This window comes from Hirsutella rhossiliensis (assembly GCF_020360975.1).
Source record: "Hirsutella rhossiliensis strain HR02 chromosome Unknown scaffold00005, whole genome shotgun sequence".
NCBI lineage: Eukaryota > Fungi > Ascomycota > Sordariomycetes > Hypocreales > Ophiocordycipitaceae > Hirsutella > Hirsutella rhossiliensis.
In genome coordinates, this window is record NW_025408671.1 from 2,410,144 (window position 1) to 2,427,081 (window position 16,938).

The 16,938-nt window shown below is 59.2% G+C and overlaps 5 protein-coding genes across 5 annotated transcripts; 2 read left to right on the forward strand and 3 right to left on the reverse strand.

The window, feature by feature from the left end:
• Positions 1-4: 4 nt before the first annotated feature.
• HRG_05460 (catalase domain-containing protein) lies at positions 5-2,503 on the reverse strand (the record flags this gene model as incomplete). Its single annotated transcript, XM_044863931.1, has 6 exons — positions 5-858; positions 932-1,139; positions 1,216-1,578; positions 1,653-1,893; positions 1,940-2,142; positions 2,216-2,503. 6 exons carry the CDS (start codon positions 2,501-2,503, stop codon positions 5-7), a joined length of 2,157 nt encoding a protein of 718 aa, XP_044720463.1.
• Positions 2,504-4,923: 2,420 nt separating this feature from the next.
• HRG_05461 (heterokaryon incompatibility protein (HET) domain-containing protein) lies at positions 4,924-6,876 on the reverse strand (the record flags this gene model as incomplete). Its single annotated transcript, XM_044863932.1, has 1 exon — positions 4,924-6,876. One exon carries the CDS (start codon positions 6,874-6,876, stop codon positions 4,924-4,926), a length of 1,953 nt encoding a protein of 650 aa, XP_044720464.1.
• Positions 6,877-7,959: 1,083 nt separating this feature from the next.
• On the forward strand, positions 7,960-9,413 carry HRG_05462 (nucleoside transporter domain-containing protein; the record flags this gene model as incomplete). Its single annotated transcript, XM_044863933.1, has 2 exons — positions 7,960-8,156; positions 8,228-9,413. The coding sequence occupies 2 exons, from the start codon at positions 7,960-7,962 to the stop codon at positions 9,411-9,413; spliced, it is 1,383 nt and encodes a 460-aa protein (XP_044720465.1).
• A 394-nt stretch (positions 9,414-9,807) lies between these two features.
• On the reverse strand, positions 9,808-11,361 carry HRG_05463 (inositol-pentakisphosphate 2-kinase domain-containing protein; the record flags this gene model as incomplete). Its single annotated transcript, XM_044863934.1, has 3 exons — positions 9,808-10,634; positions 10,689-10,961; positions 11,019-11,361. The coding sequence occupies 3 exons, from the start codon at positions 11,359-11,361 to the stop codon at positions 9,808-9,810; spliced, it is 1,443 nt and encodes a 480-aa protein (XP_044720466.1).
• Positions 11,362-14,350: 2,989 nt separating this feature from the next.
• HRG_05464 (uncharacterized protein) lies at positions 14,351-16,460 on the forward strand (the record flags this gene model as incomplete). Its single annotated transcript, XM_044863935.1, has 2 exons — positions 14,351-14,617; positions 15,090-16,460. 2 exons carry the CDS (start codon positions 14,351-14,353, stop codon positions 16,458-16,460), a joined length of 1,638 nt encoding a protein of 545 aa, XP_044720467.1.
• Positions 16,461-16,938: the final 478 nt, after the last annotated feature.

The window sequence follows — 16,938 nt, forward strand, 5'->3', positions numbered from 1 at the left end:
TCCATTATTTCGCTCCGTCGTCCGTGGCAAACCGATCCGTAAACTTGAACACGGCCAGTCCTTCCCGGAAGCCCTCGACAATGGCGTCGACTTTGCTGGCGGCGTATACGCCCTCTCCGTCCCCGACGCCGGCCACCTTGCCCACCTTTTGCGCGGTGCCCAGGAAGCCAACCGGCTTGCCCCAGTTGTACCCGTCGGTGATGATCTGGGTCGGCCGCCTGGGTGGGTACAGCGTCGACGTGCTGTTGCTGCCAAAAAGCTTCTCGGCGCCGCTGGTCACAATGATTCCGTCAAAGCCCGTCGCGCTCGCCGCCGAGTATGTCATGTCCACGCCCTCTGCGAGCGTCTCGGCGACGGTGACAACCGTGACCTTGTCCGCCTCAAAGGCAGCCTTGAGAGCTTTGGCCTGCGAGAGCGAGTCGTTCGCGCCGATCGAGGCGAGTACCCCGACCTTCAAGGTGGCAATTGTGGGCAGCTTCTCACCCAGGATGCTGATGCCCTTGGTCTTGTTGTTGTGGTAAAATGTCGGGTCCGCGGCGGGGGCCTCCATGCCCAGGGCTACCCCGACGCGGACGGCAACGTCATGGCTAATCTTGTTGAGCTGCGCGAGCACATTTTTTTGCACCGGAGCCGCGACCTGGCTCGTCTCGAAGCGGATGGCATCGATGAGGAACTGCTGCTCGACCTTGGTCAATGAGTTGTAGAACAACCGCGGTTGACTCCAGTGATCCGCAAACGTCGCGCTCCTCTCGCGCACTAGGAACCCAGAGGCCTTGCGGCCTGGCGCGGTGAAGAACCCCTTGCCCTCTTTCTGGTCTGCCTGCGCGGGGGAGCCTTTATTCAGAGTGTTGGGTGAGTCTGGCTCAGCCATGGTGTATTAGCATCGACACGTGCATCAAACGGTCCTTGCTGGGCGTCCATTTTGACTCACAGGCAGCGGTATTCTTGTGGATGAAGTTTTGAGCGGCGCCGTCTCGGTTGTTGTTGTGGACAGGAACCACGGGACGGTTGATGGGCAGCTGCTCAAAGTTGGGGCCGCCGTGGCGGTTAATCTGGGTATCAAGGTACGAGAAGATGCGACCCTGCAGCAAGGGGTCTTCAGTGAAGTCGATGCCTCGTACAATGTGGCCCGGTTGGAACTACGGCCGCATGAGTTAGCATGGCCGACGCGCACTTTCCGTCCACTTTGGACGATTCAGGTTCGCACCGACTCACCATGATCTGCTCCGTCTCGGCAAAATAGTTGACCGGGTTCACGTCAAGCTTCATCACGCCGACCTTGCGCAGGGGCGCGAGCTCCTCCGGAATAATCTTGGTCGGGTCGAGAACGTCGAAGCCGAAATCAAGGGCCTGCTTCTCGTCGATGATTTGCACGTTGAGCTCCCACTCGGGAAAGTTGCCGGAATTGATAGCGTCCCATAGATCTTGACGATGGAAGTCGGCGTTTTTGCCAGCAATGTTCTGCGCCTCGTCCCAAACCAGGCTGGCCTTGCCCTGCATCGTCTTCCAGTGCCACTTGATGAGCTTGGATTCGCCCTCGTCGTTGACAAAACGAAAGGTATGAACACCGAAGCCGTCCTAGTGGAGAAGTCTGTCAGTTGCCATTATCCACCGCTCCGTGGGTGCGTGCGCCCAGGTTGAGATCGACATACCATGTGCCTGAAACTCCTGGGAATCCCGTATCCCGCCATGGCCCAGAAGAGGGTGTGCAGTGTCGACGTCTGCTGGCTGAAAAAGTCCCAGGCCGAGTCGTGGGCCGTCGCGGCCTGGGGGATTTCATTGTCGGGCTTGGGCTTGACAGCGTGGATAAGGTCGGGAAACTGAATGGCATCCTGGATGAAGAAGACGGGGATATTGTTACCGACAATGTCAAAATTGCCCTCGTCGGTATAGCTACGCTGGTCAGCAAGAGAAAACCCGTCGCGACAGGGATACGCACAATCTGGTGGCGAAGCCGTGGACGTCGCGAACGGTGTCGGCGCTTCCCCGGGATCCGGCTACGGTCGAGAATCGGACAAAAGTCGGCGTCTTTTTCCCCTTTGCGCTCAGGAAGGAGGCGGCCGTGATGTTCCTGAAATCGCCGTAGCTGGTAAAGGTGCCATAGGCACCGGCTCCGCGGGCGTGAACAGCTCGTTCGGGGACCTGAAGGACGTGACATGTCAGAGGAGGGGATTCAGGAGCGAAGAGAAGCTTTGGCGAGCGAGGCAAGGCTTACACGCTCATGGTCGAAGCGGGTGATTTTCTGGCGGAAGATGAAGTCCTCGAGGAGAGTGGAGCCGCGCTCGCCAGCCTTGAGGCTCTGCTGGTCCTCTATGGGACCGCCGACGTCGCTGGTGAGGTAGACCTTGCCATCGTCGACATCGAACTGGGCTACGTGCTCGCGAGAGCTGCTGGCGTCGGCCCTGGCGGCCAGAGTGTGGGACTGTGGATCGGTCCAAGGGCACGAGGCACGAGCGACGGCGGCGAGGGCCACCGAAGCGGCGGCGAAGGTGGCGCGAACCATGGCGGAGGCGTGACTGGAGAATAGCTTCGCTTGAGTCGTCTTAAACTCTTGCGTGTCTCTGATGGCTGATTCTTGGCGAGGGCTACCAGCGCGAGGGAGATGTGACGACCTTTTATACTCGAGACGTGTCACACACAGCTTACACGGGACCGGGGGGCGGGTGGCCCTGGGGGATGTCCCATGGGTCTATGAGGCCGGGGGCAGGCGAGGGACCCTGCACAAGGAGAGTCCGGGGTTTGCTCGCGATGGCCCAACGAGGAGAGGAAGCGTGGCTGGGGGCAGGACGTGATTCGCCGGGCGTGGAAAGCGGGCCGAGGAGCGCATGCAGGCGAAGGGTGGTACATATGCGAAGAGGTGTTCGTCGAATACATATGTATGTATGATTGATGCTCTGAGCAGAGGCGGGAGGCGAGGAGGGATGGAGGAGCTTCTGCTGTGTCTGTACGACTCCCATCCATCGTTATGAATGTGCCTCATCGCGGTCTATAGCATCTGTGAGACAGCGTGTTTGTCTAGTCAGTCTGTGACGAGGCCAGGCAATGAACCATCCAGCACCTCGTCACGCACGCATCTGTAGAAGGTAAATGGAAAGGTCTCCGGCAACTGGTTCCTGTCTTGGAATGCCGGTCAAGGAGGGTAAGGCTGGCTCCCAGAGACGGCCACGGCGCCGGCATGGAGAATGGTCACGTCAGCGTGCCAAGCCCGATGACGACGACAGGTCTTGATTGGTCTGGTTCGGTTGGCGTCGACGAGGCCAGGAGAGAGACAGCTGAGATAGGAAAGGGTTGGGGCTGTCCGCCCTTGGACCCGGTCTAAGTTTCGCTCTGTTTGTCTCTCCGAGAGTACTTGGTTCATCTCGTTTTTGGAATCATGCTTCTTTTTTGGAACCGGGTTACCAAGCAGCTTGTTCTCCCCTCCGCACAACGTTTATGCAGACACGCATGGCTACTCACAGGGCAATCTCCGAAAGGGGAGGAGCCCCGAAGAACGGCGTGGAGAGGGGGGGTGCCGAGAAAGACGAGGCAAGGTAGCCCTGGCGCACCGTTTAGAATGGGTCGACGCCGATTGGGCGGTCCTTGTTTGTTGGGCCGATGACGCATAGCTTCCGTAGCTACCGTAGCTTCTTCTGTATGCACGAATGGTACGCAGCTCGAGCCATCACACGGGCCCGCATAGAGGCAAGCTGCAGTTGGCGAGTCTCGGTGTAATCCACGCAGTCGTGTTCCGTAGGGAGTACGGCGCTTGCATGTCCTCGACGGCCCAGCGCAAGTATCAGTAGACTCGGGCGTTGCTGTACGTAGGCGTGCAAGAATGTGAGCAGCAAAAACAGGAACCACTCACCTCAGCTCCCTGGGTGGAGAAGACAGCAGTCACATTACGCATATGCAACTAACGGGCCCGGGAAATGAAACGCGGGGTCGAGGAGCTTGGAAAAAGCCCGTCGCCAATTGGCCATGTCCTGCGCCGAGTACAGTGCAGTAAGTTACAGTACAGTCTTCGTTCCGTACAGAACTGAACTTCGTGTCCGGCCGTTGCCCTCTCACTCTTGACTCCCTCCAACTCTCTCTGCCGAGCCTGGGGGCCTGGCATGAAATCCATGTCTCAAAAGCTTATCCTCACCCTCGCCCCATTACCCTACCAACTTACGACATCATGGGGGTGACCGAGTAGCGGCGGCACTTGTCCGAGCCCAACGAAAAGCCTGGCCCCCAAGAGATGGGTCGCGGCTGGTCCGTCGGCAGACCTTTCGTGCGGGCGAGGGGCAGGGAGTGAGGTCGATGCAAGGGTCGGAACAGAAACTTGCCGCCCGTCTGCATGCCGGCCGCTGCCCGCATGGCTCATCACCTTGTGCCAATCGAGCCAAGAACAAGCATCCCGATCCTTCCATGTCCCCCAGGTAGCACAATGGGACGAAAATAAGGCAAACCTTGCAGTAGATACTACGATACGTGGGCAGACACTTGGGTATAAATAGAATGCAGCTCGCGGTGCTTCGACGGCATCTCAACCCAATCAGAGAGGAAATGCTAAAATCGCCACTCTCTTCTCAGCACCCATGAGAGAAGTCGAAGCTAGCTACGTATTGCGCCTCAACTGCCTAACATCGCGTATGCCGTCTTCTCTTCCCCGGCACTCACCTTTGCCACTAAGAATGCCCGACAAGCATCACCCTCCAGGGTACGATCCAAGTTGTACAGTGCTCTGTAGTCTGCATGGTACACACCCAGCATCACATGCCACCGGGATGGCCTGCATTCAAAGCTCGCGCAATAATACAACATACACGGATCCTCTTCGTTCCGCCTTGCAGTCCATCTGCTCCGCAACCAGTGAAACGCAAACAGCCTTTCGTTGGCGTCCAAGCCTGCCTACATACACGCGGACAGTGTGCAGCACATGCCCCACACGTGACGCCCTCCTCATCCCAGCAAAACCTCAACCTCGTCCAACGCCTCGGCCTCCCATGCCTTTTGCAGGACGTGCCCAATGCCCCGCCGGTACGCGATGCCGGCAATCTTCTCGATCCACAGCACGTTGACAATGTCGATGATCTCGTCCTCGTCCATGTTTTCCTCAAACTTGTCCGCGCTGAACACGTACGACCCTCGGCGCTCCATGGCTGTCGAAATGGCCACAAACTCGAGTCTCTCGTCCCCGTCGTAGTTGGACGACTGCACCCCCAGCCACGCATCGTGTGCTCTAAACTCGCCGATCCATCGGTTACCTCTGCTCCAGATATTGCCCACCGCAACGGGCGGGTTGGGCTTGTCGCGGGGAGCCATGGATATCGCATAGTTGACCTCGAAGAAGCCGCATGTAGTCTTGAATGACAGCAGCGTCCCCGGGTGAGGATCCGCACCCGGCTGGGCTTCGTAGTCGCCCGCTTCCGGGGGATCTTCGACCGGAATGGGGTATCGAAAGACGGTCAGCTCATCGCTATCGTGTCGGAACTGAGAGCCATTGCGCGACCAACCGGGCGGCAGCGTGGCGCTGTGGTTCCTGCGCGACCTCAGCTTCCGATATTGCAGTCCATTGTTGGCCACGTGAACCCCATGGGTCCTGTTTGTGAGAGTCCACGCCACCGTGGGTCGAATTCGAAAAGAGTGGGAGGCCTGGAACCGCTTGGATCCCCGCCCCCGTTTCGCAGCGAGCGTCTCTTCGACATAGTCGGCCGCCGCCCTCCACAGACTGAGGTCGACCGAGACGCCATCAAACCACCAGCCCATCCACGACCACGACGGGATAAAGGGCGGGCGCGACGGGGCTCTCCATCGAATCGTAGCCTGCGGTCGCCAGAGTAGGGCAATGTCGAGAAACAAGAGTGGCATGCCGTAGACGAAGCCGCCGGCGAAGACGCGGGAGAGAACGTGTGTGATGCCCGCAAAGGCCGGGAGTGTGTCGTCGACGAGCGTGAGCCGCCGACAGCTGTAGTCCATGCAAATGCGCGCGTACTCGTCCAGATCGGGCCACGGCGAATGCTGGAAGCCAAAGGCGGCAGGAGAGATGCGATTGGCGCATTCGTGCCGCCTCCTGCGCGTCGCCTGAGTGGCGCCCGTCGTGTTGCCCTGCCAGAGATCGCAGTGGCACTCCCAGGTGACAGCATCCTCGAAGAGGAAGACAGCGCGGCGCGAGTACAGGAGTTCCTGGAGCGTCCAGCCCCGCGTGTTCCATCTCGCGGCGAGGAGAAGATCGTTGTGGTCCTTGGCGCCCTCCCGAGCGCTACGTGACGGCCGTCGCGGGTCCAGGGAGAGCAGGCCGGTGTTGGCGTCTCCGTGCGCCGCGACAATGGTGAGATGGGCATTGGCGAAGACAAAGGCCATATGCTGGACGTGGTCGGCCCTGTCCTGCTCGTCGTCCTGGACAATGCACAGCCTATCCACCCAGAGGTAGCGGAGTCTTAGCTTCTTGGCAAGCCAGATGGCATCGAGAATGGTCCGGGGGATGTCCGTGTCGGGCAGGGACAGTTGGAAAGCATCGAGGTTGGTGCTGAGCAGCTGGGCAGCCGTCTCGGGCCCGTTGCGCGGCGGCGCGACACCCCAGACGTAGCTCAGGGCAGCATACCTGTCTCTCGGCTTCGCAGGGACCAGGCGGCGCTCGAACGTGTCAACAAGGCGGAGCGGGCGCCAGGTAAGGTTGTCGTCGTCGAGGTCGGCGCAGCAGTGGAACCCATGCTCGGCCTTGCACGACTCGAGCCACTGCATGATGCGCGGAATGGGCGACTGGCCCGTCGACGACGAGGATGCGCGACGCTGGGGCGAGGCAGCCGTGTCCTTGCGAGCCTGGCCAAAGGTTCCGAGGATGCGGTCGGTGATGCTGTGCCGCTTACTCTGGGGCTGCGGATCGCGGTCTCGGGACCAGGGCGACCCGGGCATGGTTGCGGGCGGACGCGTCGTCCTGTTGCCGGCAAATGTCTAGCAGGCTCCGGGTCCGCCAGCACGACGGCCATGCTCTGGGAGAAGGTGATTGTTGACGTTGGCGACATGGTGTCGCACCAACTTCGGACAGACGAGGCAGCCGGGTCTGCGCCGAACGCTGACGCGCCCTCTCATGCGTGTGTGTGGTACGAGGCCATGTACTTTGTATATCCTGCCCTGTCTCTTGTCGGTGGGCGCATTCGCAAACGAGCAGAGGGAGGCAGAGTCGGACATGTTTGTAGAGCTCAAGCTTGCACCGCGGGCGGGATGAGGATGGAATTTTGCTTTTTTCCTCTTCAGGAGTAAATTCGTTGTTCCTTCCTGTGCTTGCTCTCGGGTTGTGCAGATGGCAGGCACCATGGCGGATGAGCTGCCTCTCAAGTTTTGGTAGGTGCTGTTAATTACCCTGTACCTACGAGCCGCGGTCCATACAGCGACGATAAGGCCTCGATATGTTCCCGTCTCGCCCCACCCGGCGCCGCCCCTCGCTGTTTGTCCACCGCGATCTTCTTCGTTGAATCCCTCCGAATGAGCATTCTTCATCGTACATGTACGCAAGGGAGTGCCGCGCTGATCAGCAGGCATCCCTTTGCCGTGAATGGCCAGGGCAGCGGCTGAGAACCCCCTGTACCGTGTCTTTGATGGCTTATCGTTCAATAGCCTCTTCTCTTGCCTGGTTGGGGTAATTACTTCTACCTCCCACCTAGCCTCTCCTTTGACCTAACCGTGGCTCCCCTGACCAACCGTCCGCCATCGACTTCAAACCACCTGACGCTGCCTCCTCTCCAACCCGCAGCTCCGTCACGCGCCCCACCTCTCTCCTTAGAGATGGAATAAAGAACGGATTCCAGTCCGACGCCGTCGCCTCCTCCCTTCATTTCCAAGCGCGGCCCCCTCCAGGCCGACTATCATCCCGTATCGCCAACACCGTTCCTCGGCCTCAGCGTGAGAAACCCTCCAATCTACGGCTCGACGCGACCTACTCGGGCTTTTCGACGGGCCGCAACTCGCATCGTGGCTGCCGGATTGGAGACAGACGGCATGGATCGCGCCAGGAGGGCCTTGGCACGCACGCCGCCCGCCAGCATCGCCGAATACGAACCCCTTACCGGCGCCGATGACGCCGAGTCCCCAGCGCTCGAGCGCTCCGCCGTCCTCGACCATGATGCCGACGCCGGCTTCTCGTGGTTTGAATACGCCATCTTTGCCTTTCTCGGCGTGGCCATGCTCTGGGCCTGGTACGCGCACCCCCCCCCCCATCTTCCTCTCTGCCCCTTCATCCGCTGACGGCGTCTTTACTCGCCCCCAGGAACATGTTCCTCGCCGCGGCGCCCTACTTCGCCTCTCGCTTCGCCGCAGATCCGTGGATCTCGGCAAACTTCCAATCCGCCATCCTCACCGTCTCCACCCTCACCAACCTCGGCACCCTCGTCGTCCTCACCTCCATGCAGCGCTCCGCCTCGTACCCCTTCCGCATCAACCTCGCTCTCGTCATCAACAGCCTCGTCTTCGCCCTCCTCACCTGCTCCACCGCCCTCTTCCTTGACGCCGCGCCGGGCCTCTACCTCGCCTTTCTGCTCGCCATGGTTGCCCTGACCTCGTGGGCCACGGGTCTGATACAGAACGGCGCCTTTGCCTTCGCCGCTAGCTTCGCACAGCCCGAGTACACGCAGGCCCTAATGGCGGGTCAGGGCGTTGCTGGCGTCCTGCCCGCCGTCGCCCAGGTCGCCACCGTCCTCCTCTTCCCGCCCCACGATGACCCCTCCTCCCGAGTCGACGGCCCCGCCGGCCAGGGCGAGACGTCGGCCTTTGTCTACTTCCTCACCGCCGTGGCCATCTCCGTCGCCGCCGTCGCCGCCCTCATACCCCTCGTTCGGAGGTACCACTGCATCGTGGAGAATCGCGTGCCCGAGGGCATGACGGCGTCCATGGCGAGCGTCCACGACGCCGAACGCGCCACCCGCAAGGTCAGCTCGCTGTGGTGCCTCTTTGCCAAGCTCCGTTGGCTCGCCCTCGGCGTTGCCCTCACCTTTACCGTCACCATGTTCTTCCCCGTCTTCACCGCCAAGATTGTCTCGGTGCAGCAGGATGCCGGCTCTCTCTTCCGCCCCGCTGCCTTCATCCCGCTCGGTTTTCTCTTCTGGAACCTCGGCGATCTCGGCGGCAGGGTCGCCACTGCCTTGCCCTTCTCCCTCAGGCACAGGCCCGCCGTGCTCTTCCTGCTTTCCATTGTCCGCATCGCCCAGCTCCCGCTTTACTTTCTTTGCAACATTGGCGGCCGCGGCGCCGCCGTCTCGAGCGACTTCTTCTACTTATTCGTTGTCCAACTGCTGTTCGGACTATCCAATGGCTGGCTGGGCTCTAGCTTCATGATGGCCTCTGGCGAGTGGGTGGACCCGGGCGAGCGCGAGGCCACTGGTGGCTTCATGGGCCTATTCCTGGTTATAGGCCTCACTGTGGGTAGCCTGCTGAGCTTCACCGTGTCAGACATATAGATCGCGCCCATTTGCTAGTGTACGCATGCACGTCTTGGCGTTGGGGCTTATGATATCTTGGTTATAGAAAGCGGTCGTTCAATGGGCCGAAGAAATGGTTGGCATTCAATAGACGAGGGCGTTTACAGACGCACTTTCGAGAAGTAGTAAACATAATTTCATTGCATGACGAGCGCCGTTTTGTTGTATGGTGCTGTCGGCCACTTCCTAAATGTCCCCTTTGCACCGCTCGTCCCACCAACGCCAGTGTTGCATGACCAAGAGACGCCAGTGTACTCCGGGTTCATGTCTCTGTAAAGTATGCCACGCCCCCATTATCCCGACAGTATTCTCAAGTACTCGAAGCCAGAGAAACAAAACACAGTTGGGGTAGATGGAACCACACAAGAGCGGACTACCCCGGAGACAAGCTCAAACGCTCACGAAGGGCCGCAGCCAGGTCGCTCATCGGCGTAGTCTTGAAGCGATCCAGGCGCTTCTGCAAGGCGACCACGTCTGCTTTGTGGCTGAACGGCACCTCCCCCCCGGCCGCCTCTGCGCCACTTGTGTCTCCGACTTTCACTGTAGCCTCATCTCTGTCCTGGACATCGAGCACGTTCGGCTGGCTGCCGTGGGACCCCGGCGAAAACTCTAACACGCAGAATGTCGGCGGATAGTAGTACGAGCCATTGCACAGGATCCGTTCGGCTGTGTAAAAGCCGCCATCAATGAGCTCTTGCTCGGCGCGACGCCAGCTGTCGAACTTGACTAGCGGGTCTTTCCAGTCAAAGTCACCCATGCGGATCTTGACGGATTGCCGGCGACGGTGGATCTGGGCAAAGCACGTACAGTCGCGCAGCGTCATGGCAATGAGGAAGGGGTCGGTCGGCTCAGCGTACAGCGGGCCGAGCTTGTCGAGGAGATCTTGCTGGGTCTTCAAGTCGCGGATGGAAGGGTGATTCACAATGGTCCCAAGGACCTGTCGAAAGTGGTCGCTTCTGCCGTCGCGGGCCAAGTGCGGAGCGATCCGAAACGGCGAGCTTACCTGGGCAGGAGCATCTTTGTTGACGAGGGACAATGGGCAGGGCTTGTGCTCGGGAAGCATGCGATCTCCAGACGGGTCCCTGATGAGATTGCGCAGCTCTGTGGCGCACTGTCTACATCGAACGGAGGCCTTGGGAGCGCTGGGGGACTGCGAGAGCCACTTGGGCTTGAACTCAATGAGAACGCATTCGGCCGGGTCTGGTCTCAAGTAAGCATCGGGGGGGCGGACCCGTGTCGGCTAAACAAGCTCACCCTGTGGTCGCATGTCTTGGACGAGGAAGCCCCAGTCGGTCTGGCCGATGAGGGAGCCTCTGAATTTTTTCTTGCGGGTGGAGTCGATGTCTTGCAGCAGCCTGTTGAGCATGTCGACGATGCCCGACTTGTGGAGGATGACGAGCTCCTGCTGGACGGCATATTCGCCCAGGCGAGGCTTGATGGAGGTCTGGTAGAACCTTTGCTGGGCGAGATAGTTGTAGGTGGGCGCGTGGTTGCGGGAGGGCACCTTGGCAACCCTCAGTAGCAGGCCTGAGGGAGGAGGGTTCAGAGGAGCAGCGGGCTGGCGCACAGACGGGAGGGACAAACCGTTCAAGTCGGAAGCGGCGGCGGCGCCGTCGAGTTGGAAGACGGCGTTGGCGGCGCCCTCGCCAATGAGCCTGAGGGGCCTGGTGCCCTTGGGCAGTCTCCGGAGGCGGGACTGCTGGCGAGGCTGGAGGCCGAGATCGGGGTTGGAGGCCTTGAGAAGGGCCATGTCTTGGGGCGATATCCATGAGTCATCATCGTCCAAGTCGCCGGTGAGGGAGCACTGGTAAGACGTCGAGCTCTGACCGGGGTCTGAGGCGTCGTCGAAGCAGGCGTCGTCGGCGGAGTCGCCTTGGTTGGATGCCGAGTCTTGAGCGCATTGGGGTGGCACGACTTGCAGCGTCATGATTGGACCCTGCAGGCTGTTGCAAGGAACTGCGAGGGTGGGAGGGCGGCTGCAAGGCGGGTTTTATGGCGAGGGAACACAGCAGCAATGCCGCACATCCAGGGCCGCCTAGAAAGGGGGTCCTGCTGAAACGGCGGGAGCGACGACGGGAGAGGAAATTGTCGTCACCCAGCGCTATGTGGGCGCTGTCGGCGACGAAAGAGTGGTTGTGCGAGATGGAGAGAGGGGGAAGAGAGGAGAGGAGGGAAGAAGTTGGATAAAGGGAGGAAGGAGAGAACAGGGCGGCGCTTGCTTTGCGGGTGGTTGAAACGATTTAAGGAAGGACGGACGCGAGTGAGTCTCAAAGTACCTTGCACGACGACGGAAATGGCTTACCTTCTCACCACGGGTCCCTTGCCCCTTTTCTTGCCCTCTCGCAAGCCCTTATCGCCCCTCTTTGCTCTCCCGAGCTGACCGCTCTTGACGATGTTGATTATTTTCCCGCCCGGCATCGATTGTTTTCTTTTTTTCTTCAAGGAGAATAATGGCCTACGCTCTGACGGTGTTTCGAATTACCGGGCGGTAGGAATGGCATCTATGTACCTGCCTGCTGTCTATCTTGTGACTGTGAATTGTGCTGCATGGGTTTCGCCTCGAAAGCGAGAGTGGATGACCACACACTCTCATAACGATGGTCCTCGTAGCCAAGCCTGCTCCCTTTACTCGGTTTATTATCGGCGGGAGTAACGGACGCGGTATGCGAGTCACAATGATTATCGTGTCAGTGGAGACGGGCCGGAGACCGTGGGAAACAGCCCGGAATCAGGGTCCAACCTCGTTAGTGTACACGGAGTACTGTGCGGACTATCAAGGTGCCTTTCCTCATCATGGGTGGATACGCCTGTGCATTCCTGGCTCCGAGTGAGGCGTGCAAGGTGTGCTTGAACTGAGTGCAACGTCTGTACAACAAGGCCTCATCGGTGTTTCAGTCTCGGGGAAGAGGGCCGCCCGGTGAAGGCTTGTCGTGGTTCAGCACTTTGCATGCAGTAACGAAGCCCTCCATCGCCTTGCCGTGGATCATGACGCCACGGGCATGTATGTCCAGATATCCAGATATCCAGATACCTTTGTTTGACCAGAGAAGCCGTGCAATAGCCAGGTATAGATGGTCCTGTGCCTACCGGGCTACAGTACTTGTAACCCATGTGCAGCCATTTCCGCATGTCAGTATAACTAAGCAACGTACGTCTGTGCAGGTTGCAGGCTGCAGATTACAGATGGCCCGTCACGCATCTGGTCCGTACCCGTAAGGGTTACATGATCTATTACCTTCTCGGCAGCGTAGCAGACGCGGACCGTGTATCCGGGTCGTCCGTCGTGCTTGTCCCCGTATCGTAGTGGATCCGGGATAAAGAGCCTCGCATCATCCGCAGGAACGAGCAGACACGATTGTCGAATCGGGGCAACCGTTGAGCCTTGTCTTGTTGTTGCTTCCGCGCGACAACAGGGGCCTCGACCTTGGCCGAGGCACCGGTCTAAAGCATAACTCCACTTTTCCCTCTGCTCTTCTCATTCTGGAAAGCAATCTCGGGGAACTGCATATACATACATACGGCATGCCCTAGAATAGACGAGTTGGAGCTGAATAAACTGGTGCGTCAAGGGGGCGGGCAGTGACCAAATGAATGCCCTGGCGGGCGCGAGCGAGTCGGCATCGTGAACCAACGCTGGACGGCGTTTTGGCAATGCATGGACCTGATGTTGTTGACGGTCGGTTTGTTGATTCGGAGGCGGACTGATGATTGTTTACTTGTGCTATCCGCGTGCGTGGCACAAGGATGGCCCCTTGTCTGCATAACGGGCGCTACTGGAAAGGGCGGAAAGCATCGAGTCGACCTATTTGCGAAGTTGATGAGCAAAGATGCAATTTGGAAGTATCATTACGGCTTTGCAGGCGTCACGCGAGCAAGCTCTTGGCGCATCCGCCTCGGCCTGTCCCTCTCATGACCATCACCTGGCCGCATGACCCTCGTTGTTGCTGCTGGTGACTTTCGCGGGCCTTTGGTGAAAGGATCCTGCCGGTGATGGGCCCTGCTCTCGTCGTCTAGGTGCTGTGCCACCAGCGCTCTTGTCCAAGACAGAGCAATAATTACGGGCTGTTCCTTGTAGGAGACTAGAGTGGTGGCGGCATCTCGGAGAGGGTGGAGGCGAATGCAAGGGCTTCCGATCCCCGCGTCTCTCGGGGTTGTCTCTCTACTGGGCAGGTTGGAAGACTTTAGTTCATACAGCAAAGACAAGCCGGCGGTTGTTTGTTTATAACATGCATAACGGTATCCAAGCAGTCTCTTGTGGAACTGGTTGCTCCCGTGAGTGCGTCATCACCAGGTGCGTGCACCTGAAGGGCCCTGCTGATGTTAGTGCTGCACAGCGGCCAGGTACCGCCATCACCAACGCCCACGGGTACCCGACTCGTACAGACAGCGGAAGGGCACGAAAAAGGCCGAGAGAGGATGTGCTCCGATGATGGCAGATTTTGCCGCAAGGATTTCTAGCATCTACAGTCCTTTCTATACTATACGACTGACCCAGGAGATCAGAAAAGGAGGAACAGATGGACGTAACTATTAGGTAGTAGAGCTCGGCTACCCTACCTGAGTTACAGTGGGCTATCGCACTCAACAGCGCTGCAGGTACCTGAGAGGTACGGGCAGTAGCGTCATAGCCTCCTCCCTTGCCACTGACCGGACAAGGGCCAAAAAAAAAACTCGTCGCACATCCACCGCCGCCTGTTAGACCTTGATAAACACGCCCATCTCGAGTCCGACAATCCCGCCTCGCCTCCCTTCGCCCCTCTCGAGGCCAAGCAACAGTCGAGCTTCTCTCTGCCTCGAATCACTCGTCTTCTCCGTCGTCGACAGTCCACCATCTCTCCCACCTCGGCGCTCTCCTGGGCCTCCCCCATGGGCCCTCGTCCGACCCATGGTCTCGAGACTGTAGCCGCCATCTCACCATGGCCTTCCACTTCAACTGGTCGCCCTTAACGGCCGACGCCGACTTCTACCGCCGCGCCCGCGATCTCCTGACAAAGGCGCTCAACAAGTCGCCCAAGCCGCCCATCATCGTCGATGACATCCTCGTCAGCGAGCTCAACCTCGGCACCGTGCCCCCCGACCTGGAGATTCTCGAGATCGGAGACTTGGCCGAGGATAGATTCCGGGGCATCTTCAAGATGTGCTACTCTGGCGACGCCTACCTGACCCTCAAGACGCGAGTTCAGGTACGTTGGCCGTTTTTTCTCCTTTGCCCGAGCACTGGTCGGCTTTTCGCGACGAGCTCCGAATTTGCCCGATCGTCAGCATGCCCGCATTGGCCCTCGGCCCGTCCACCGAGCCAGACGAAATCCGGCTGCGCACTCTCTCGACGAATATTCTACTCGACTGTCTCAACCCAGTGCGCCGCGGCAGCCTGCCTCACCTCCTAGGTGGCCTCGCGGCCACGTCGGAACCAAGCGGCTCCCGCGTCCGCCCGAGTCCGGCGCCTGCGTCACACGCTCTGCCGCGCCGCGCACCGGAAGCCAACCACATTGCAAAACAATCCTGCCTTGTTCCATGGCCATTGTCATGCGGCCAAGTCCCTTGTTTTTTCTTTTCCTTGGCAGGATTTCGCGTCTCGGGAAATCGCGTTTTTTTTTGACAGGGTTATAAGTGGTCCGGCGTAGAGCCAAACTAACGTGGGTCTCGAATCAACAGGCAAATCCCCTGAACACCTATCTCTACTCCAAGCCGTCCTTTACCTCTCCGCAACCGCTGGCAGCTGCCTCGGGCCTCACCATCCCGCTGTCCATCACCCTGTCAGAGATCAAGCTGTCCGCCTTCATCATCCTGGTCTTCTCTAAGCAGAAAGGCCTCACCCTCGTCTTTCGAAATGATCCTCTCGAGTCCCTCAAGGTCTCGTCCACCTTTGACTCAATTCAGTTTGTCCGCGACTACCTGCAGAGAACCATCGAGCAACAGCTGCGGAACTTGATGATGGAGGAACTGCCTGCCATCATCCACCGACTGTCACTCCAGCTCTGGTGTCCCGACCAAGCCAACAGGGGCACTCAGACGCCCCAGGACGATTTCCACGAGCAGGGCGCCGATCCCTTTGCGAGCCCTCCTCTCGATCCCGTCGATGCCCACGGCAACTTGCTGGACCCCAACGCGGTGTCCGAACTCACCCTCAACGGAGGCGGCGAGGTGCAGTCGCTCTTTTCTCAAAAAAACCTACTGCGCCTTGCCGCCTTGACCGACTGTCACCGCACCATTTCGCTCTTCACCCCCGGCATCCGAGATGTCGTGTTTCGCGCCTGGTCTGGATACGGAGACCGCTCAGAATCTGCAACCCCGCCTCTCGCCACTCCCTGTCTTACGAGAACCTACTCATTCCCTTCCGGAGGCTGCACCACCTACACCTTTTCCGACTCGGGCAGCACGGCACACGATCATGTTCCATCCAGGGCCTCGGTGGTAAGCCTCGGTTCTGCAACCGCGGGTCTATTGTACGGACCCAGCCATCGCGCTCGACCCGGTCGCAAGAAGAAGAATCGCGTCGTCAATCTGAGGCGCTCCAAATCAGAAACGGGCTCCATTGATGACTCATCGGAAGCCTGTTCAGATACCGCCTCGGTAAACGTCCCATTTACCGAACCTGTTCCTGAGGAGATCGAGTCGCAAGCAGACGAGCTCTCCAATACTCCTTTCGGCGGGAGCCGCTATGTTCCCGCACACGAGGACGTGTCGCCGATACGCCCAACTCTCTCGTCTCAGCTATACGAGAAGAATGATGAGTATACGGCTTCTCCCAGAACCTACGAGGTTGCAGGCGAGCTCCCGGCCCCGTCTTTCCAGTCCGTTTTGGAAAAGACCGCCCTAGGTTCCAAGGAGTGGGCTGCCCCGATCCGTCATGGGCGATGCGGCGGCTCCGACACGTCGTCTGTGATTCTCGAGCAGGCGTGGATCATGAAGATGGCCGGCGAAATCGCGCGCCGCGTCTACGATGAAAAGAACCGTCGACGTTCGAGCATGTGGGACGAGCCCGAACACCCCCCGCCTCCGGCCTACGAAGCCACCGCCCTCTGAGCTTGCGTGCAGATCCGAGAGGTCTGTATATATGTCTGGCGACCAGACACCCTCTCGTTCGCTTCTCTCCGCTGGCCAACCCTGTTCCGTGGGCGTTGATGCGTCCGTCCTGGGGAGACCCATGTATTGGTAATGTGTACAATTCCCGAAGCACCGCGCCCTGGGTCTGTTTCTTCTCTCTTCGCCCCCCTTCCCATAGCGGAATGATCCTCGCGTTGGGCCCTTGTCTTACAATCGCTCTTTATCGACCAAGAGGAGGCGTGACCGCCTCATGACGTCGTCTGTTTAACACATTTGCCCTCCTTTCTCCCCCCTTTTTTTGGATCATGATTCCATCACTTCTTTGCCTCTGTTCATTTTTGCTCTGATGGCTCGCTTGAGCTTTTCCTCGTCCGTTTCAACGAGGACGACGATGGCGCGCGTGTACTGACTGGTGGGATACCTGAATGGGATTCGACCATGGGGGGGAAAAGCGTCT